This window comes from Plectropomus leopardus, chromosome 23 (genome assembly GCF_008729295.1).
Source record: "Plectropomus leopardus isolate mb chromosome 23, YSFRI_Pleo_2.0, whole genome shotgun sequence".
Classification (NCBI taxonomy): Eukaryota; Metazoa; Chordata; class Actinopteri; order Perciformes; family Serranidae; genus Plectropomus; species Plectropomus leopardus.
The window spans coordinates 8,529,164-8,551,799 of record NC_056485.1 but is presented as its reverse complement, the minus strand read 5'-3'; the positions used below and the strand labels follow the sequence as shown (position 1 = coordinate 8,551,799).

Here is a 22,636-nt window from a genome sequence, read left to right as displayed (position 1 = left end):
CACATGGGAGGACATGTGGATGGATGTTAAGGCAAGACATGGAGATTTTGAGGGAGGGGAGCTTTCAAAAAATATGTGACGGTGCGCCTCGGAACATGAAAACATCTAGAGGCAAGTAAATAGTGTCTTGTCTCTGAAAGGAAGATATGTTTACAGCAGCATTTAGTGACACAGGGTAACATGTGCTGGTTTTAACAGACATGTCTGATGAAGTGACACTGGATCTTGATGGGATGTGTCAGTTTTAATGTGCAGCAACATTTAAACCTTCAGTGAGCAATGTCATTTTGCATTTCAAATGAGATGCCTTCACACTTCACTGTCCGTGTTTACTCACCACGCTCTCAGAGGAAGAAAAATAATCAAACATTTATAAAGACCGGATTTGAGGTTATGGGCTGCAATGTTGTTCTTGTTATTACAAATTATTTAGAAGACTGCTGCCACGCCCTGCCTTATAAGTTAAGGTTATATTTTTGATGGAAAAAGGACAACATGAGAGCGAATTTGAAAAGCTGCCAATCTTTGCTTACTGTTGCTATGTGTTGCTGTGAGCCAATGTGTATACAATAGCTGTGGGCTTTGAAATAGAAAGACAAAGTATTAGTTTAGACACTTGTAACAGCCAAAGAGAGCAAAAAGAGAAGAAGGAGTAGCAAGTAAAAGCAAAGAGTTTCTGTAAAAAATAACCTTTTGGTTTTACCATAGACTGTACAAATAACAGACACAGCTAATGTGACATCACCCATTGGTTTGTGGACTGCTGTTTTGAAGCCTCATGTTTGGCATTTTGACTTTTGCCAACTTGTTTTTTGGAACCCAAAGTGATTTTTGCAAGATGCAGAGGAGAGAGAGGTGGATCTGACTACAGACTGTAGTGACACTTCGCAGACAGTCGGTCACTCAAGGAGCCCCACCCTTAAATATACATAACTTTAAGTCTTAATGAAATGTAAACTGATGTTTCATGGTACCAGGCTGTAAACACGTCTTTCTTCCGTAAAGTTGGGCATTTAACATGGAGGTCTATGGTGATTTACTTTTTTTTTTAACCAGCCTCAAGTGGCCATTCGGTGAATTATAGTTTTTGTCACTTCTTCACTGACTTCATTTTTTAGCATCTGTAGTTGCTGCTTGTATTATCAGTATGTAGTAGGCTCCTTGGATAGCACCAAGAAACTACATAACAAACATGTCTAACTATTACAATGAGTAAATAAGTCAGGGAGAGATAGATTTTAGTCTTCTCTTTAAAAATCTGACAGCATGGCGCACAAGTGTCATAAAGTGTAGTTTATTGAAAGGACACTTGAGACTGGCTCCAAAACAGAGTAAATCCCACAGACTCCTATGTGAAAATGCCAAACTTTATAGCAGAAATAAACATGTTTACAGCCGGACGCAAAAAAAAAAAAAACTGCAGAAGGGGTGACTTTTTATATAACTCAGCCATTTACATTTTCTCTAGACTTAAAGATATGTATATTTAAGAGCGGGGCCGCATGAGTCACAGGCTGTCTGCGAGGTTATCCAAATATGGTCACTTCTGGTTCCAAAAACAAAAAAAAAAAAAAAAAAAAAAAAAATGCCGGACTTACGGCTTCAAAACTTAGTCCACAAACCAATAGGTGACTCCATGGTAGCTACGCATTTCATTTTATACAGTCTATCGTACTTACACGTACAGTACTACTAATGCACTGTACATGAATTATGCTGTTATGACTTCAAAGTTTACTGCGCCTGTATTTGAAAGCATCGGCTGATCAAACATTTATGCGTTGGTTTTGTTGCAACAGAAAAACAGAGGCTGATACAGTGACAGCAAGATGGAATAAGAGAAGGGGAGCGGAGGTTTGAGAGGGACTGCCATCATGGCATTATTTGTGTTTGTTTTTGATTTCACTCTGCAGTGATGCACGGGTCAGAATGTGGTTTCCCACAGATAGGATGGTATTAAACTGTAAGTGGTATTGAGAAGGGGTGCAGGGAGCCAGCCATATGACAGGAAGAGGACAGGGAAGACAGACGGATGGAGAGATGATTGGAAATATGAAAAACTGTGTGCAGGTATAATCAGAAGGATTGAGGGAAAGTAAGGGAGATTGCAGCCAAGGGTGGATGGAAAAAAAAGACAGATGGGGAGGAGAAACTAATAGTTTGAGTGATGGATAGAGCCAGAAGGGTGAATTTTAAGATAGGAATGAGGCCTCTGAGATTTCAGAAGGAGAAGGAACGGGGTTGAGGGAGAAGGAGAAGATAGGAGATAGGCTCTACTCAAATCACCTTGGGAGAGATTGAGATGAAAGAAGGATGGGTGAAAGGAGAGAGGATGACAGACAACAAGGGGTAGAAGAGAGAGGGGTGGGCTAAAATGGACCTCAAGGAAAAAGCAATGAAGCAAGGGGTGGAGAGGGAGGTATTTAAATAAATCACCAATATACAGTAGGAAAGAAAACGTGTGTACACAACAGAAATACACCTGGGTATGGTAATAGGAAAGAGGGAGTGTGGAGCGTGAGAGTGGACCAATACAGTGAAAGAGAAAGAGCTTGAAGAGAACTCAGTCCAGAGAAATTTGTAGCAAACTATATGAGAGGGACTCCTTAAAGGTCCCATATTATGCTCATTTTCAGTTTCACAGGTATATTTCGGGTTTCTACTACAACATGTTTACATGCTTAAATGTAAAAAAAAAACCCACAGTTTTTGTCAAACTGTCTGCCTGAACATACTTGAATTCACCCTCTGTCTGAAACGCTTTGTTTTAGCACCTCTCTCTTTCAGCCCCACTTGCGAAAAGCCTCTACCCATCCCTGCACCATCATTTAAACTGGGGAATGACTGTAACAGCACTGTGGCTGCACTTTTGACTTTTATATCAGTTGTGACAGCTCATTTAAAGGCACAGTTTATAGATACGGACTGTGCATGTCTCTGTGGATTGAGCGTTTCAAGACTTTCAAGTATTTTTAAAGCACCTTTACCTGCTTTATAATAAAAAAAGACAGTAAATTGATTTTAAAAAAAACAAAATGTAAGAAGGAGAAGAAATGAAGGCGGGGCGGTGTGGTGGAAGCCCTGCAGCTAAGAGGCAGAGAGGTGTCAAATTGAAATGCCATACTAAAACAGACAAGTGCAAATTCTGTGAAGTCCCATGACACATTTGTGGCAATTACACACGAAGAACTAATTACATGATTGAATTGAATGAACTGAATGAGATCTTAGTTCCCTCGCTGATCAGCTGCATTAATTGCTCTATGGAAAATACTCTTATATTAGGAGAGCTGTCTTGCCAGGTTAAGATGTTGTGTGTCTAGAAACCAAAGCATGTGGTGCATCTATAAAAACAAAGAAATGCACAGGGATTACCTCACCTGCAGAATCCCAAGAGAAGAAACAACACCTTTGACAAATCTGCAATAACAACAGCACCTTGAGCTTGATAAAAGGTAGTATTGGATTGTGTCCAATTATACAGCTGTTTAAAGTATTACTGCAAATCCCAGTTGCCCTGGCTGAATTTAGCTCTTACAAACGCAAGGGCGACACAGGTAAAATGCCCTCCTCTGAGGGAAAAAACTTTAAAGGAATAAAGGAGCGGCAGCATCCGTGGAGGTGAGGGCTCAGCTGTGCAGCTTCAGAAAAGTAACTGCCGATAGACACAAAGAGACTCAAGCAAAATAGGGAGAGATAAGCCTGAAAGACTGAGCCAAGGCAACCAGCGTCACAGGAGAGATGCTGGAATCCAGCACGGAGGGAAGTTTGACTAAACTCTAAACAAATCACTCCGCCAACAACACAGAGAAGGAAAAAATGTCTCAAACGAGAGATAGAGAAGTAGTGGCTATCTTAAAGGTGATATTGAGATATAAACTCAGAAGTGGAGAAGAGGAGTTAAATGAGGAAGGAGAAGTCTGCGGGCTTTGAGGGAGGAAGCAGGGAAATTGGTCTTGAGGGACAGATAAAGAGGAAATGGAAGGTGGCAACATTTGAAAGGAAGCATGCCACAATGCAGCGAGGTAATTCCAGTATAGATTCTATCATGCTATAAATGTGGCAGTGCCAACCACAATATCACACCAGCTAGTGAGACTGAAGGGAGGGGAGTTGGCCAAAGGAAGTCTGGCTTATGAATTCAAAAGGAGAGAATGGACGAGTGAGATTTCATGCTTTCAATTGGGGATTTGTGTTCATATTCTGTTGTTGTTGCTGTATGTGTGCTTTGGCAGGTGGAGAAAAAACAGCTGAATTGAGGTGAGGAAGTGGAGACAGAGAGAAATACAAAGAAGATTTAAGAATGGAAGGCAAGGAAAGATAGAACAAAAAGTGAGCCACATGGTGAGACAGACGTATGGACCGTATATATAGATTACAGAACAGCAGAGCACATTGTACAGCTGCCAGATTTAATCGTCTTTAAAGGTCAGTCACATGCTGCATAACACCAGCCTCCATTTCAGCATGGCCTGTCTAATTCTGATGGCATCTGTGACAGTGCCAGGTGGGATGTCGTCCATGTGGCATCCGCTGGGCACCGCTCACCCTGTCACCCTTAGCTTCCCTGACACCTTCAACTGAGACCTCCTTCCTGGTGCCACAGTGTTACAGTGCCGCACTTTGATTTTGGTCGCCAGAAAACATCCTTGATCCTCTAATGTGAGATGGCATTCAGGTATTCTGAAAAGCCGAGTGGTACAAGGATTTAACGAAGGCTGTTGGTTGAATGTGAGCAATTACCAAATAGGCATGGTTTTTTTTTGCTCACACATGGGTACACAGTCTACCTGAAGGACAAAGAACAGGAGAAAAAGAATGTCCCATCATGGTAATGAGGCTGCATTTGTAAAGCGACCTCTGTGGTACCATCTGTTTGAAAGTTTGGTGGGTTTTTTTCAGCCAGATTTCTAGTTAGGTGCAACAATTTATCCTTCACAGAGCTGTGCACGAGGTCATGAGTCAAAGAGTTAAACAACCACAGAACATACAGGGGTGCACAAACCAAAATCTGAGCTTTTGTTGAGGCTGCGTCTGAAACATGTTGATTCTGTGGCAGTTATTGAACCAAATTCTACTCTTCATTTATATTCCAGTTATGTATGAAAACAGATCTTTTCATTTCGAACATGTAACTGTCACTGCCCAAATACTTCTCTGCATGCTTTATGTTAACATACATACATCCAATAGATGGCTCTAAATCCCATGACTTTTTAGGTTTTCCATGACCATCGAAACACTGATTATATTACAGATTCATTACATTTTGCCATTTTTAAAATGACTGTCATGTACCAACAGTTGTGCCTTTCTTGAAATATGCTACACTGGCCCTATCATTTCTGGTGGCACAGGTCCATTGAGTTCATGTTGGTGTACACTAAGTTCAGCATTTTGATCGTCCCAATTTTGTTTTTTTGGAGCCACAAGCTACTGTAATTGGATGAAGCGTTGGAGCCGAGGGAGAAACGGGCAGATCTGACCCATATACACAGAGCAGACAACCTGTAAGCTGCCCCGCCCTTAAATAAGCATTTCTATGGTACTTGATAAAATTTAAGTGGGTGAGTCATATTAAAATTAAGTCCCATGCAATTGTCATGAATTATGAAATTGGCTATGGAAACCAAAGCTGGTTTTATATTAGGCTGTAAACATTTTTTTTCTCTGTAAAGTTGGGCATTTGGACATAGTTGTCTATGGGAATTTATTCCATTTTGCAGCCAGCCTCAAGGGGCCATTTGATGAACTGCAGTTTTTGGTACTTTGCATTGGCTTCAGTTTTCAGCCTTTAAGGTTGCTGCTTGGTAAACATACAGTACATCAGGTACACAACAGCACAAAATACAGTCTTGGCATTTCCAGAGCCATCTGGCATGAAGCAAATAGCAAATAACACCACACACGTTATTTGTTGCAGAACTGTTTTAAAGGAACTGCATTACAACGCTCAGTATAGGTGTCATTGGGTCCTGCCTCAGTGTGTATACAGAAATGGATATACATTATTCAATATCTCTGAATAATACAAGATGCGGTTTGTTGCTTTCTATTGTGCTACTGACCTTTTTCCAACATTGGCAATCTGTTGGGAAAGAAGTTCTATATGCCTTGTGTGTCACTGGTACTGTACATACGGTGTGTCAGTGGGGGCCAAAAGTTTCTTGTTAGGTTCAGAAGTTTTCTAAGTGCGCAGGCAGGAGTGTAAGGGCTCTGGCAATTTCCACCATTTCTCCCCAATCACCACGGGACTGACTTTCCTGCTGGGCACTTAAAGTGCAAAAGTTTGACACAGAATTTAATGGGAACAGAAATGATCACAGGGACAGAGGAGGAGGAAGTCGGAGTGAAAATCACACGGAGTTTAAGAAATAATGAGAATAATGAAAGTAAAAGTTTCAGGAGAAAAAAGAAAGGACGAGCGATTCAAAATGACAGGTGAGAGTTTGACAACCGACGGAATGGAGCATGCTGAGACATGGACAAATTAGAGTGTGGGTAATGGGCAACAAAAGGCGAGGGAAATGAAAGGATTTAAAAAAAGAGAACCTGGAAATTTGGTGCATGGCAATGCCACTTATTTTCTGCTGCAAATTACACATCATGTTTGACTAATAGTTCTAACAATATGCAGGACCAATCTATAGATAAATCTAAACATATACAGAGAGGAACTTTGCTTGCTGCAGCAAACTATGTGGGGAAATCAAACATCCAGAGATGCTTTGAGCTTCTGTCACGCAACATATGCCACTTTGTATTGTACGATATGATACTTCTGCGGTAACTATTAGCTAGCCCTGTGTTCGCCTGGTAACCATTACAAGAAATCATACAAGAAACTAGATAAGTGCCTCTGCTGAGGCAGGAATAGATAAGGATGTAAGGAGAGATATAACAGTGGGGCCGAGGAAGACATGCAGAGACAAAAAGGGAGAGAAGAAGACAGGGCAAGGACTTAAGACAGCTATAAGGATGGAGGAAAGGAATGGGTTTGAGATTTGTACCCCAGGGAAAGATGTAATTAAGTGTTAAACTACTGTGTCAATACATGTGTCAACTCATATAAGAGGCGGAGGAAGGAAGGAACAGAGAGAGGGTCAGCACTCAATACTCAATACATATGTCAGTTTATATTATACTGTAGGGTCAGAGGAAGGAGGAGAGACGGACTGTGAGATTCATACTTTCTTTCTGTATGTAGCTAAAATAATGAGAGGGAGAAATGAGAGAGAAATAATGGAGAAAGACAAATACTGGGGGATTGGGGAGAAGAAGGAGGTCATAAAAAAAGGAGCGGGAACAAGAGAGAGAAAACAACTGAATTAGGCGGCGCGGGAAAAATCAGGCCAAATGAGGGAGAGCCGAGTGAGAAGGATAGATTAAGGAAAACGAAAAGACAGAAGGAGGGATGAAACACAATACAGAGGGGAGGGGAGAGATTGACAGAAAGACAGATCAAGGAAAACAGAAGAAGAGATCAGAGAAAATTGAAAGAGACGACCAACGAGACAGTAAACAGTCCGACGAATCGAGACCAAAAATGGAAGAAAGGGTAAACGAACAAAAGACATGACATGGAGAAAAAAAAAGAAAAGAGGAAAGGAGGGCAGTATAGATGTCAGCCAGAAGAGGAGATAATTGCTTTGTTGTTCCTCCTCGTCTTTCTCTCTCTCTGCTCCGTCTCGCTTGCTCTCTGTGCCCAATCTTGTCTGGTGTCAGACCACCACACTTGGTAACATCGATAGAGAAAGAAGAGGAAGAGAAAGATGAGGAAAAGGGACAAGATTCACTCCTTTATCCTCTTGCTATCACTCTTTTCCCATTTGCTCTTCCTCCCTCTCTCTGGGGCACTAATAATTACTCGTTTCTGTGTCACCAGCTCGAACAAAGCACTCCCTTGTCTCTTTCACTTTCTCCCCACTTCTGTGTGTATGTACGTGCCATTGCAGGGTTTAACCGTAATTAGAACTGCAGGGACAGACACGCTCGGCATGTAAGGTGACAGAGCACAACGCCAGTGTCTGTGAATACCGCGACAGTAATGACAACAACACTCCTGCCTCTTCGCCAGTTCAATCAATTCATTTGATTTCTCAGCAACTTATATGCGCAGCACTTTATATTCATGAACATATATTGTCTCAAGACCACTGAGGATTTAGGTATATATCATTTCACGTGTCCACGATGTGTACCGCACACCACTCGGCTGCACATTTGCATGTACATGTGACAATAGGGATTTAAATATGGTTAAAAATTCATTATGCAGTGAGTGGTGGAGAAATCAGCATATCAAAGATGCATGCGTTTGTGAATGTGTTCCGGGTCTTACATGTATATTTCAATGAATTTGCTTGACTACTTCTTTCTCTGCCAGCATGGTAAAAACAACTTGGGAGGTGATTCACGAGCCCATAAGGGAGGGGCGAGGTGATGGGGCGGAGGAGAGGAGTGAGAAGAGAGGAAGAGAGGGAGAAACATAAGATGAGGGCAAATGGAGAGGCGATGGGGATAAAGGAAGAGGAGGAGCAGAGGCACCTAAAGAGGAAATCAGAGAGTGGAGAGGAAGAGAGAAGAGGAGGAGGAGTGACCTTGGATGCTAAATAATGGTATACGGTTATAGCTGTGTCTAATAGAGACGTAGTACAATGACTGTGAAAAGGAGAGAGGCTAGGGGGGTCAGGTAGAGCCTGGAGAGAATAGCAGAAGGATTTGTAGCGAGCACACCTGATTGGCTGCAGAAATACAGTGGAGGTAAAAGACACAGAGAGAGACAAAGAAGGGGAGGAGGCGCGAGGAATGAAAACGACTAAAAATATAAGTCAAATGGTGAAAAAGTCCCAAGAACGAGGTTGAAAATGCAACAAAAAGGACTGCACAGCCGCAGATTTGGGTAGAGGGGAAGACAGGATGGGCGATTACAAAGCAATGAAAAGGGCAGAGGATATGGAGAGATAAGGGTGAGGGACTGATCAGCGAAAAAGGAGAAAATCTCTTCATAATAGACAGATGGATGAAGAATAAAGAGGATAGATCGAGGGAGGGGAGGATCGAAAAAGAGATGAAAAGAAGGATAGAGGGAAGGATGGAGGATAGAGCGAATAAAGGACGGAAAAATGAATGCCGGGATTAGAAAAATGACTCAAGGATTCAACCAAGGTATGTGTGTGAGTCATGGTCAGACAAAGGAGGAAGCAACTGAATAGTTTATGCCGTATACAAGTTCATCAGACAAAGTGTCAAATGATAAAAAGTACTCAGTTGTTTTATGTTAAAGGTCCTGTGTTGTAAAAAGACAGATCTCTGTGTCTTTCTTTTTCTTATATAGCAGCTATTGGTGCTATATAAATAATGTGAAGGTTAAAAAACACTCAGGCCTCAGAAATTCACACAGTGTATTCTGAAATTGTGCCTTTACATGAGCCGTTAGGACTTCCTGGAAGTTGTGATGTCACAACTAGCCTATATATATGTAGAGAGTGAAGCTACAATGCTGTGACAGACGTTTCGCAGCTGCAATGCCAATGCAGAGACGCTGAGATTACAGCTGCAGACGACCCCGAAACACTGACTGATCAAAGCAGACTGGGCTTTTTTGGAAGTGGGGCTTAAAGGGACAGTTCCAGACAGAGGGTGAATACAGGTATATTCAGGTAGACAGTATGAGAAGAGTAATGTCTTTTGAACATATAAGCTAGGGCTGCCCCTTGAAAGTCTGGATTTGAATCATTGGTCAGAGACCCCAAAATAGACTGAGTTTACTTCAACTTGAACACTTGGTTGTGGATTTTTTTTTTGTTTGTTTGTGCTATTCAGTGTGCTGTGTGGTGTGTGTCTGGGAAAATTTCTAGTTTTCCTGCAGTGGACGCTCTAGACTTTCAAGATACGCTTTGCACTGCACAGCCCTAAAATAACACACACTCTCTGGCTTTTATTTGATATCTAGTGTCGGCTAAAAATGTTTTTGCACATTGTCAATCCATCATTAGTAAAGTTAGCTTGTTTATTATATTAGGTAAAAGCCCCTGTCACACTAAACATCCTGCTGATCCCATTCAAACAAACAAAAAAAGATTGCATTTAACAGCGAAATCAGTTTTGACAGATGCAGCGCTAATTAAAGCACGTAGACATGTTCTAGTAGAAACTTAAAATACAAGTATAAACCTGAAAATGAGCATAAAATGGGACCTTTATTTTAAGTTTAAATTTATGCTGCTTCAAATTTATTTGATGCAGTACAACTCATAATGCAACTGTATATCAGGAAGACAAAAGGGAATCAGCACAAATATTGCTTGTATAAGACAATACAGTTTATTCTCAGCACTGAATCCAATAAAGCCTGCAACAGTATATCGGTAATATTAATCAAACTGAGACGCTGGGCAAAATGCGTAAAAGAAAATAACCAGTGTGCTCCAACAAGACAGTAAATCACAGCCCATTTAAAATGTAACCTTTGTTACAGGAACCAGCCTTTCACTCCTGTACACTACTCCCCTCTGTGATGGTCAACTCTCTGCCTTGCTGGTTCTATCAATTATACACAAAGGCATAAAGGCTCTGGATGAACTGACACCATGGTAATATTTCTAAGGGCCTTTTATAAGCCCATAATATGACCAAGGCCTTTTATGCAGAGATGGAGGTGACAGTAGCTTTACCCAGTGCTGCTTCGTGCATATTTCATGCAGGAAATCTGATTGAGAATCGACTGTCTTAGTTCTAGTGGACTTTACAGGGGCATTTCAATATTCCAGTGTGACTGATTGCCCAAGACAGGCTTTCATTTTGGGATTTCATTCCTGAGATATTTGGTTATAATGCTTTGGTTTGATTTCGCTTCTTAAAATGCCTTACTCTTTGGTGTGGGAATATAAAAAGCTCTTGCTCAAAAAGCTCCATTTTGCTACTTTCTTTTCCCAATTTCAGTTATTGCTCTGAAGTCTCGGTCCTCGCAGTACAGTCACTGTCCATCATTTCACAGAGCTGCCTGACACCTTGAAGAATAACAGTACTTTTAGTGAAGACATTAATTGAAGGAGACTCAAACTTATTTCAGGAGTGAGAATGGATAGGAGCACTTCCAGCAGTTTTATTGTTTCATTTTGTGTTTGGAGTTTGCTGTGATCCAATGAGACTTTTTTTGTGTCAGTGTTGGCTCTTTGAAAGGAAAGAAATTCTGGGAAATGAATCCAGGGGAAGCTGTAAGGTCATAAAAATAGCATTTAGTGTGTAAGTCTAGCATGCTTAGTCCTAAACTGTTGAGCCAGCCTTTGCCATGATAACCACACACCTGGCTTCAGTAAGCAGTCTATAGCTACCTAATGACCACTGGATGAGGCTGATTTTAATGAGAATGACTCGTGTCAGATTATATTGGTACTTGCAGTGCATTGTAACTCCTCAAGAAGTCATACTGAGCTTCTGCTAGAAACTGCTTTTCAAATCACTCCAGGAGATTTGCTAAGGCAGCGTAACTGAGAAAACACTTTTAATCCTGAATTATACCTGTGCAATAGTTGATATTCTGGGCGTTTGTTCAGAAAATTTCAATTTTTCTCACTTTTAAGCCTTGAAAAGGCGGTGAAAATCAGTGATCAATACTCCTGCTTAGCTGTATTATAACCTGAATCCATTGGTCTGCCCCCTGGTTTGCTTTGAGAAGGCTGTCTCTTTTGTTTCCCAGCAAATGTAGCATTATTTAACACAGCTAATCCCATAAATTCTTTAAAACTGATATAAATATGTTGGTGAGGATTGTCAAACTCATTTTACTTGTATTATTTGCTTAACAATTATACTCAAGAATAACACAAATGGGCTGAGTAGTTTCTGTCCTTGGTATCTTTGTTTTGAATGCATTTTAAACAGACTAAGGTTAGGGGGGTTTTATAGTAGCTCCCCCGGTGTCTGAGTCACAGTAGATTGCATTTATAGGATGTAGCCCAAGACTGAAGGGAGCTGGAACGGTTAGCAACAGACGATAGAAATAAGCCCTTTGATGTAGAGAAAAGAGGAAAAAGAGGGAATCGGAGGCCAAAAAAAGGCAAGAGAGGGAAAGAAAAATAAACCACTGACAAAATATTCATGGTAGCAACACAGATATACACAAACTTGCCCACACAAGAGGGTTGGACAGCAGAGGGCAAAGTCATACCCATCAGCGACAGACACTTGAGCTGTGCTACAGTCTCCCACACACACTTTACCCTGTCACACACACAAACCCACTGTCATGAAACATACACACATTTTTATTCTAGCGTGTCCTAAATACAAAAAGCCTGAACACAAGCTGAGACATGCAACTTACGTAAAGCCTGTGCCCCTCCGTTCTCATCACCACCTCTCCTCATTGTTTTTTCCCCTCTCTCCGTCTCTCTATTGTTCACCTCTCCCCTGTTTGTTAGTTCTAACGGCTGCTCAAACACTTTAAATGAGGACACATTCAAAGCACTTCTCTCTTTATTATCCCACGCAGGCACTCACTCATTACAGACACACACATTTGCAGTCAAAATACGACAAAACAACCTCGCTGGTGATGGCCATACATCGACGCTTTCATTTCCCCTGATCAAAACCGCAGAATGTTCCAGCTCCACTGTAATCCTAGCCCTGACCGTTAAACCTAAAATGGCCTCTTTTTTCAAATGTGCGGCCCCACAAAATGGCTTGACGTTTGCTTCTTGCAGGGATCCGAGTACAAGCGCGCACACATACACACGGCCCTTCGCTCCAAATGAGCAGACAGAGTTCTCTTTTCATGTTCCCTGGGCGCGCTCTCCATCAATAGCCTCATTTTCCCTCTCTCTTCCTCCTGCAGTATTCACTCCTTCACTGTTTCTAGCCATCCTTTCACCCCTCCTCCTCTCTGCTTCTTTTCCAATATGCAACCCTTTCTCCTCACTTCCACAATCGACAGAATAGTCTTCGAGTTACTGCAAATATGTAACATTTAACTACACATCCTATGCACAGCTGGCTTATTTTTTTAACTGACCTCAACTTTTCTTTTTCTTTTATCCCTCTTTAGAATTCTACCATCGACCAGCGACCGTTTCCTGCTGAAGAACTTGGTCTCCGGTGTGGACTATAATCTGTGTGTGCTGGCCATCTTCGACGACACAATCACATCATTAGCGGCGACTAAAGTCCTGGGCTGCGCCACGTTCTCCACCAAGGATGTTTACCCAGCATGCCGCTCTCTCCAAGCCCATTTCCTGGGCGGGACGCTCACCATTTTAGTTGGGGGTGTTGTCGTTGTCACCCTGCTGGTGTTCACGGTGGCACTCATGGTTCGCCACCGTGTTTGCAATCACGGTGACCACATGATTTGTCACAACGGCAACACTGAGGCAGGAGGCGGGGCCTGCTGTCAGGGTGGAGGTGTAGGGGGCGGGGATAAGGGGGGAAATAGTGGCGGGTGCTACCAATCAAATGGTTCGGGGGACATGATGATGGTGGTCCTGCCCAATGGGCTGCCATCCAAGAGAGGAGAGAAGGACAAGGAGAAGGACAAAGATAAGGAGAAGGAGAAGGAGGAGGCAGATTCTGCTTCCGCTCTGCCTCCAAAACTCCCTCCAAAGCCCAGGCCCAAGCCGAAAGTCAACCTGGAGCAGTTTCTTTCAGCTGGGGGGGTTGTTTCCACAACGACAGGGGCAGGAGGTGAGATGGCATTGGTGGTGAGGCAAAGAAAGCTGGAGAAGGCGCCACCATACACCCCTGAAAGTGACAGAACTCCCCTCTACTACTCCCCTTCCCCTTCATCCACCCTGCCCCGTCAGTCACACTCCAGGGACCGCCCGAAACCCCGTCTGGAGCGAGAACTGACCAATCGTGCCAGTTTCTCTCTGGCTGCACCCCTGAGAGACTCAGACTTGTTGGACTGGAGGATCAGTCCCAGAGGCAGGGACAAGTGGAACTCCTCACAGGCTTATCAGAGTCCTCTATCCCCCCTAAGCCCTGCTTGCGGGACGGTTAGCAAACGGCGGCACTCGCTGGATATGGGCTCCTCTGTCGCCCTAGCGACTGATGCTGCTGCGACTGTTGCCAAGCGCTATGGTGCTGTGAACTACGCCAAGAGGCTGAGCGTGATCTGGACAAGGCGCAGCCAGTCTCTCCATGGAATGCTGGTGCAGTGCGCCTCGACCACAAGCACAACGTCTTCGACAACGAGTGACGAGGCAGAGAGTGGCGGCGGCTTTGGGGCGCGTTGTGAGTTCCAACGGGGATATATCCACGCGTATAACACCACCAACTCCAACTCTAACACTGGGATCACTACAGGGAAAGCGGGCGGTGTAAAAGACAGGGGGAGGCAAACATCGAAGGATGGAAAAAGTGCTGAAGAACTGGAGGAAAGCGTTGTATAGGATGGAACTTAATAAAAAAAAGAGTGAGGGGGACAAAGGGTCTGTGAGACTGTTTAAATGGGATCTTAATTTGAACGGGGCAAAGAGGTGGAGTCAGGGGAGAAACGGAGAGCACAACAGGGAAGATGAAGTGATTGCAGATGAGGAGGGAAAGTTTTTAAGTTTAGAGGAAGGGGCAAGAGTAAAATTGACTTGAGTCTCACTTGTGCAAAGAAGGGTATCTGGAAGTCAAGTGAAAATTTTTAAGAGACTCTCCATAGCTGATCTGAAGAGTGATGGGCAGAAAAATAAGTGGGGAGAGTGGGAAACATATGACTTGTTCTTAAAATGGTCTTTAAATACTCAAATCAGAGCTTAATCTGCATCAGTAAAAAGTAAAAGACGGAACAAAACAACACAGCTTCATTAAGACAGTGACAGCTGTAAGAACAGACAACATGAGTGATATATATAAGCGCAGAGGGAGAGACATTATCAAACAGGGGAACACATCAATAGAGCAACAGAGCAAAGGTTACATAGCGGAGATGGGGATGGCGTGAGCTCAGCGTGGATCTCAGTAAAGCCTTTACACTAATAGAACCAGACTCTTGCTAACACTTCAACTCTCCAGGGCCTCAGCCCCCACACCACCACCAGGGTTTACACTGGATCAAAAACAACAACACGACCGGTAATACTGGAGAAACACTCCTCTCGGACAAAAACACAATAGAAAAAAACAGCAACAAAAAAAAAAAGATTTGGATGGCATTGTCCTGCTTTGTTATCTTGTTTTTGACTCCAACACTGATGGCCATTTTGAGACTCCTTTTCCAAAACACAATGAATGTGACTTTTATGTGTCCTCTGTGGCTGGACAATGATTTTGGCTTGCTGTTCCTGCGGATTATGGGAGCATAAATACAGAGCCGGGTGCATTGGACATGATCAATCGATACTGGCTGGAAAGAGCGAGTGCAGCACAGACATTATTAAAAGAAAGACATTGGGATTACAATGGAGTCGATATGGATTACAAAATGGAGGAGACAGGGGTGCATGCTGGAACATGTGTGCATTCCTGAAAGATGGGATCATATTGGATGTCTGGATGATAATGGACCAAACGAATGAATAATGCTAATGGATGCATAAGTGTGCATGCATTGACGGATCAGGGACAGGATGTGTGTCTGTGTGTTGTTAGTGTGCGCACATGTATATGAATGTTTGTGACGGGCAATCCAGTCAACCAGACTCCATTTGTGTTTAATAAGGTTTAGCGCTTTCTGGACATGCTGTAAATGTAAAAATTTAAGATTAGCTGCGGTCCACCCAAAGTGAAGTAAAAGCGAATGAATCACTATTTCCAGCAATGTAGCATGGTCAGAAAGCAGCGAGTGTTAAAGGGGGAATTTCAAATTCATTTTTTGTGACTTCAGACTCCTTTGTGCCACATGGATTCACTTTAAATCCAAACAGTGAATGTTCTCAGAAAGGAAGCAGATTTAAAAAGACAAAACCCCTTTGGAAGCAACTAAACTCTTCAAGACTTTGTAAAACTCATTATGGGATGACTGATCCAATGGCACAGACCACATAGACTCTTCAAAACTTCTATCAAAGAGGAAAAAAAATGAAAAGAGAAAACTTGAAAGTACATATATATAGTATATATATATATATATATATATAAAATGATGTTACTTGTCGCACCATGTGTTTCTGTTTTTCAAAGTTTTCTGGGGAATGATGTTAGGATCAAATACAAAATATTAAAATGTGTGATTTTTTGCTTTAGACGAAAAATCTTCATGATTAGAACAAAAAAATGTTGATTATAAACTAGACAAGAAAAAGATCAAAAAAATATTGAAGAACACAGCCGAGAACACACAAACTGGCAAGCACGCACACACACACGCACACACACACACACACACACACACACACACATATGCACACAGCCCAAAAAGACAGACACACACAACAAATGCCTATAAAACAGAGCCAATTACATTAATAATAACGACTTTTAACCATTACTGTTGTTTCCTTTCTGTTTTTATTTCATTTTTGCCAAAGTCAATATTGTTCTCTGGACTTGATATAAATAATAAAAATTACATGTATGGAACAGACGGACTCATTCACACAAGGGAGTATGTTGTGTGCTATGTTGGTGTGTATGTGTGTTCACAGTTGAAAGACTGTTTGTGCGAAAAGAATTGTGTTTTTGAAGAAAGTGCCTGAACCAGATTTTTAAGACGATTAATGGTTATTTAAAACGGGAATCTGCCCCTATAGATGAACAAAAACTCACTCTTTGGATTCGTTTGGATTTGGAAAGAAATGTGAAGATGATTCAGTCTGAGCTCAAGGCAAACTTGTGAGTCAAAGAGGCTGCATGTCTGTGTGGCAAAATGTTGTTTACTTGTCAGTCAGTGGAGCTGATTAGAAGGTAAGGGTGAACCTTCTTGAGGTAATTAAAAACAGCATATGAGACAGAAGAGATGGGATGAGAAAAGCGGGAAGAGCATAAAGAGAAGCAAAATGAGGAAAAGAGGGAGATCAACAGTTCCAAGAACAGATGGAAATGCATTTAGAAAAGACCAAAAGATATGAGTAAACAAAAGACTAAAAACAGAGCAGATTTGATATGACATGCAGGAAAGGAAAGAGGGCTGAAGTGACAACAAACAGATTGAGAGATAGAAAAAGAACTGTCAGGCTAATGGATCACGATTCGGATGCTTTGTTATTACCAGCCATATCTGCTGGTTTCAGACAGACTAACCATTACAAGAGCCTTTCACTGCTCCCTGCAGCTGAGTTAAACACTAATTTAGCAGGGAAGCAAAGGAGCGAGCTGGCAGCAATCTGCAACTGCACAGAGCTAATTAAACTTCTAAAAATATAGATGAGCAGAAGGAGAGACAGCAGTGAATTTGAAAACTAGCATTGAAAAAAAGCATCCATTCGATTATCCATTTTCTTCATTCGGGTCACATGGCAACAGGTAAAACATGGACCTCCTCTTCCCCAACCACGTCATCTAGCTCTTACTGGGGAATCCAAAGGAATTCCCAGGCTTGATGGGGAATATAATCCCAGCAGCTTTTTCAGGGTATGCCTCTGGTTCTCATTTCAGTGGCTGTTCCAACAATACCTCCATGGGGAAGCATCTGGGAGGAAGGAAACCAGCTGTGAGCTGGAAGGTGCTGAATGCAGCACAGAGCTGCAGACTGGTGTTCACTCTCAGTTGCGTCAGCAGTATTAGCTTTAAAGGAAGTTCATTTAATTTAAATATCAAAAGTATTGCTTGTGGAAAATAAAAGGAGAGGCACAAAGAGATGGATATGCCTCTCCTCCTGCACGTTTTCGTTTTCTATTAAGCCCTTTGCAGACGCTGCTAAATGCCCAAAATGGAGTGTGTGAAAGATGTGAAGAGGGAGAGAATGTGAGAATGCTGACACACCTACAGATGGACAAGTAGACGATGATGAGCAAGGGAGAGAGGGAGAGAAGTGAATGAAGAGGGAGGTCATTGTGTTTAGCTTTGGGTGTATGTGTGTGTTTGGGGCTGAATGTGCTTGTTTTGTATGCATTATTTTTGTCATGTCAGTATTTTGCCACAATTTATTGCCAAGAAGATAAAAACTAGAACTACTGTCTAGCTGTCAAAATACACTTGAAGTTTAAATTAGGATGTCACAGTGAAGTTGACCCTTGACCTTTTGGATATAGAATAGAATGTCATCACCATATCCTATTAGACATTTGCTTGAAATTTTGTCAGAATTTGAGTATAAATGCATGAGTTATGGCTAATACATGTTTTGTAAGGTTCCATTGATTTTCACCTTTTACCACAAAGTTCTAATCGCTTCATTCTTGAGTCAAAGTGGATGTTAGCGCCAAAGTCAAAGAAACTTCCTCAAGGTGTTGAGATATTGTGTTTACAAGAATGTGACAGACATGACACAAGAGTCCGTAAATCACCTAAACCTAATGCATTCATTCTTGAATGCATTAGAACACCTTGAACTTTGACCTATGACTACCAAAATCAAATCAATTAATCAATGTATCCACATGGACATTTGTGCCAAATTTGAAGAAATTCCCTCCAGGTGCTCTTGAGATATTGCATTCACAAGAATGGGACATACACACAGACAACCTGAAAAAACAATTCCTCTGGCCATGGCTATAGCCCACAGAGGCATTAAAACCCTTCCTCAACACGATCAAATGTGGCAGGGTCACTGCAGTGTGTGGTGTCATATGTGCTGAAAGAGTTAATACTTGCCTCTTGAGCTTTGGACACCAGAAACAGTGTCCTAATTTGACGCCATCAAAAGTGACACTAGAAGAAATAAAGTAAAGTGAGAGAGTGTGTGCATGTGCATGTGTGTGTCCCAGGACATCAGGTTAGAGGACAATTTGATTTGAAACTCATAAGTGGCCACATTAAAAGAAGGACTCAGTCTTTGCTACAGTCACCTTTGAGAAAGAGAGTGTCAGTGGATGTGTGTGTGCACTTATGTGTGACGGGCAAGAACAACACAGCGCAGCACACCAGCCCTCCCTCTGCTTTTCCCGCCGAAGGCAAAACCCTGGCCCAATTTGACTAATTAAAAAAAATGCTGAGTAACAAACACACACAAGCTCACCTTTAACACATGCATACGCAAATGTGCATATATACACACTTACAGGATAACCTTGTGGCAGTGGTGATTGTGTGTTTGTGCATGCTCATGATGTGGACGTGCATGTGTGTGTGTCGAAAGGCCGCGGCTGCCTGTAGCCAAACTTTGCCTGACATTTGCAGTTATGATCAAGGTATGATGCATTCCCCTGCAGTCTGCTGAGTAACTGCTGACTCGAGGTGCATCAAGACTCAGCACCTCTTGCACTAGAAACCAGTCGCACCAGTGCTGCAACATGCTGATAGAAACAGAGTAGCAATCAGTCCAGCCACCTTTGTACCACAGTCAAAAGTACCAAGATCATCACATCAAACTATTATTATAAAACCCAATGACATCTCCATGGCAACCATGCAGCTGTGTCACAAATACAGTCTGAGAGCACTGGTTGAATCCTTTTGATAAAAGTCCTTACAGCAGTACACTAGACAAAAAAAAAAAAACGTCTGAATGGACCTAAGGTCTAACAGATAGTTTCTTTCAAACATGACTCAACCTTCTAAAATTTGGCAGAGGCTCAAACTGATTTAATACGTGCAGACATTGAAACTTACAGGGACACAATTCTACTGAGAAGGGAGACTGTAGTAATATTAAAAAAAAATACTCAAACACTAAAAAACAGACTGGTATGAATTAAGGAGCATATTTTGAACAATAAAGAAACTGGTATTTAAGGACTAATTGTAGATTTCAGCTGAATATTGAGTTACTACAAATTTAACTTCATATCTATTTAGTCACTTAACAATAACATTTTTTTAATTAATCATGATCTTGGAAAATACACAGACAGACCTTTGTTAACTCACACCTTTGGCATTAACACACCAGCTTGGAATAAAAAAGCACGAGCAATACTACAGTACATGTCTGACATCAGAATTTTCAGCTCATTACCCTCCTTTTTTATCTTCAGTCTGACATTGTACTATTCGTACAAAGTCCTTAAGTCTTTTGCACTAAGAGGGAAGGTAACAATTAGCATTCAGAGCCGCATCAAATGACTCTCCAGTAGTTACAGGTATTGATAACACCCTGGTAAACATGCTAATTTTAAACTCTTGACCTGCAAGATGCAATGACATGCTGCCACTAAATACTGTCCATCACAACGCAAGCAGTGCTCAAACATCATCCAAATTAGTCTCAAATGAGTTTGAAAGAGAAACTGACTAAGTGAGACCTGTGTTCTGGCCTATCTGTGACGTTAAATGTAGAAAACAAATTAAAATTTCTATTTGTCGTTTAAAAAAAAAAAAGCCTTTAACCAAGTGTACAGTATGATAATGTCTTAAATGTTTATTTATTTGATGCAGTCCCTCACAAATGCAACACATTTAGCACCCCTTCAAACATGAAGTGGCAGCAGAAGTCACATTGGATTAGTCGCTTTAACTGAAATTGTCAGCAAGAATTAGTGAATATGAAGTAGTGTGAAGGAGTGAGATGGCTATTTTTAAATCTACAGCAACAAAAGAAACTTAAAGAACTGTTTTTTATATGAAATGTAACTCCAGTAGAAAGCAATTTCATATTCTGACCCTCTGTTCAACATCAGACTCCATTACGGTACATGCTGGTTCTCTTACCATATGTGCATGTCATCTGGCTACGAGTACACTACAGCTGTGCCATTTAAGTATGTCTCTTTACATTTACTGTAAAGATTTAATGCCGTGCTCATAAATAACAGACAATTTTCAAAGCTTTACTGTGCTATGCAGGAATTGTCGGTTAATGTTAGTAAACAGAAACGCCACTAAAAGTGAAAATCAGCATCAGTTAAAGTGTACGCTACATTTACGAGATTTTCACCGCTTCACCTTGCCGTCAGCCTTTTTTTTGAAGAGAAACTAAAGTCGTTTATCAAAGGCACCAGATTCAACTGACAAAAACAGTCATTTGAATTTGCTGAACATGGGAGTTGTCATAACTGCTGCCTTGAATGATTAGTGTGTAAGCAGGTAAAACGGAGAAAATATCTAAATATAGTATACACTTAAACTGATATGGATTTTTTTAGGGGGCTAAAATACATCTTGCTGCAGCCCCGGTCCACAGCAGTACATTGCTGAGCTTAAACATAACCGTTTGATTGTATTTTTGCTGAGATTTAATTGATAAATGAATTGATGGTTGGTGTTTTGTTCCCATTTGTAGTGGAGGTATCGAGCTATGCAGCGTAAATCCCCAGCTGGTTTAAATTGATATTTTTCCTGAAGTAACACTGTAGCAATGTGATCATTCTCTTGTCTGGTGCCCAACTCATACGTTAGTTGTTTGGGGATTAACCTACGCTACAGGACCACCATGTTCAACTATATAGGCCTATGTTTAAACATTACGGCTACAGCTATAAATGATAACAGAAATACATTTAACTACTGTTATTTAGAGTTGATGGCTCTGATTTTGAATGTCCCTGTATAAGCTAATGAACCATCATGCACCTTTATTGTTGGATATTCAAAATATATGCAGTAATATGGTGTTACTTTGACAGCACACTTCAGGCTTAAACATACGCAACATAAACCACTACGCTCTGCATGCGAAAGACGCCTGGTGCTTCCAGCCCAGCACGGCTCTAAATCTCTAGCCAGACTCTTCTCCTCTGTTGTTCCCATATGGTGGAACAAACTTCCAAACTCTGTGCGTTCTGCTGAGTCCCTTTCTACTTTTAAGAGACAATTGAAAACTCAATTGTTCCGAGAACACCTAGGCACTTAACCTGACTCCTCTTCTCTTTGCCATTTGGGGTAGAGTAAGTCAGATGGTCCAAAACCCAGCACCTAATGATTATCTAGCACTGACAAAGTTGTGTGATGTTGTATGTTGATTGTCATCGTAAGTAGTGATACTGAGATTGTTGAATCTCAGATGGTGAGATTGCTACTGGTTATTACTTTGGCTTCAAAAAATTTAAAAAAAATTGTGGGGGGGGGTTGTGCGGCACTACTTGTGACCAATCACACCTGAAGCACTTTTTGCACTTACTAAGGGTTTTTTCCTTAAGTCTAAATTCTTGCTTGTGTTGTACGTCGCTTTGGATAAAAGCGTCTCCTAAATGAAATTGTAGAATTGTAGAATATGGAATCCATGACCACCCAGACACTAATCTATGTTTCTGTATTGTATTTAAATTTTTTTTCTGTTTGCAATTATGGTTAAACAGGCTCTGGGGAAATGAGGCTTGAATGATGAGTGCAGATTGTCAGGAAAGAGAATGATCAAGGTCGATGGCTACAGAAAGCTCATACTGAGCATGTGTTACAATATTCTGATGGGATCATCATGTGCTAATTCAAAGTATTCAGCAACATTTTTTGCCTGGATGGTTCCTATCGGTGAAAGTACAGCCATACAGGAGCTATTTTCTCCCCCTCAACACCACTTAATCATATGCTGACAGTTAGTGTTGAAGTCAACGTTGTCAGGACTTCTCTGCAACACGGCACAGCATGGAGAAGATGAGAGACAGAAGGAGAGTCGGGGAAGAGGATTGAAAGATGAGGAGATAGAAGTAGAGAGATAGCAGAAGAGAGG

The 22,636-nt window shown here is 41.5% G+C and overlaps 2 protein-coding genes across 3 annotated transcripts in view; one reads left to right on the top strand and one right to left on the bottom strand.

The window, feature by feature from the left end:
* LOC121962010 (leucine-rich repeat and fibronectin type-III domain-containing protein 4) overlaps positions 1-15,887 on the top strand; it is a 46,958-nt gene extending 31,071 nt beyond the window's left edge. The window contains exon 8 of the mRNA XM_042512175.1: positions 13,052-15,887. Within this exon, the coding sequence (XP_042368109.1) occupies positions 13,052-14,390 (1,339 nt within the window). The 3' untranslated portion in view covers positions 14,391-15,887. The remainder of the gene's footprint in view (positions 1-13,051) is intronic.
* pcxb (pyruvate carboxylase b) overlaps positions 1-22,636 on the bottom strand; it is a 350,229-nt gene that overhangs the window by 131,103 nt on the left and 196,490 nt on the right. The gene's annotated exons all lie outside the window — the stretch shown is intronic.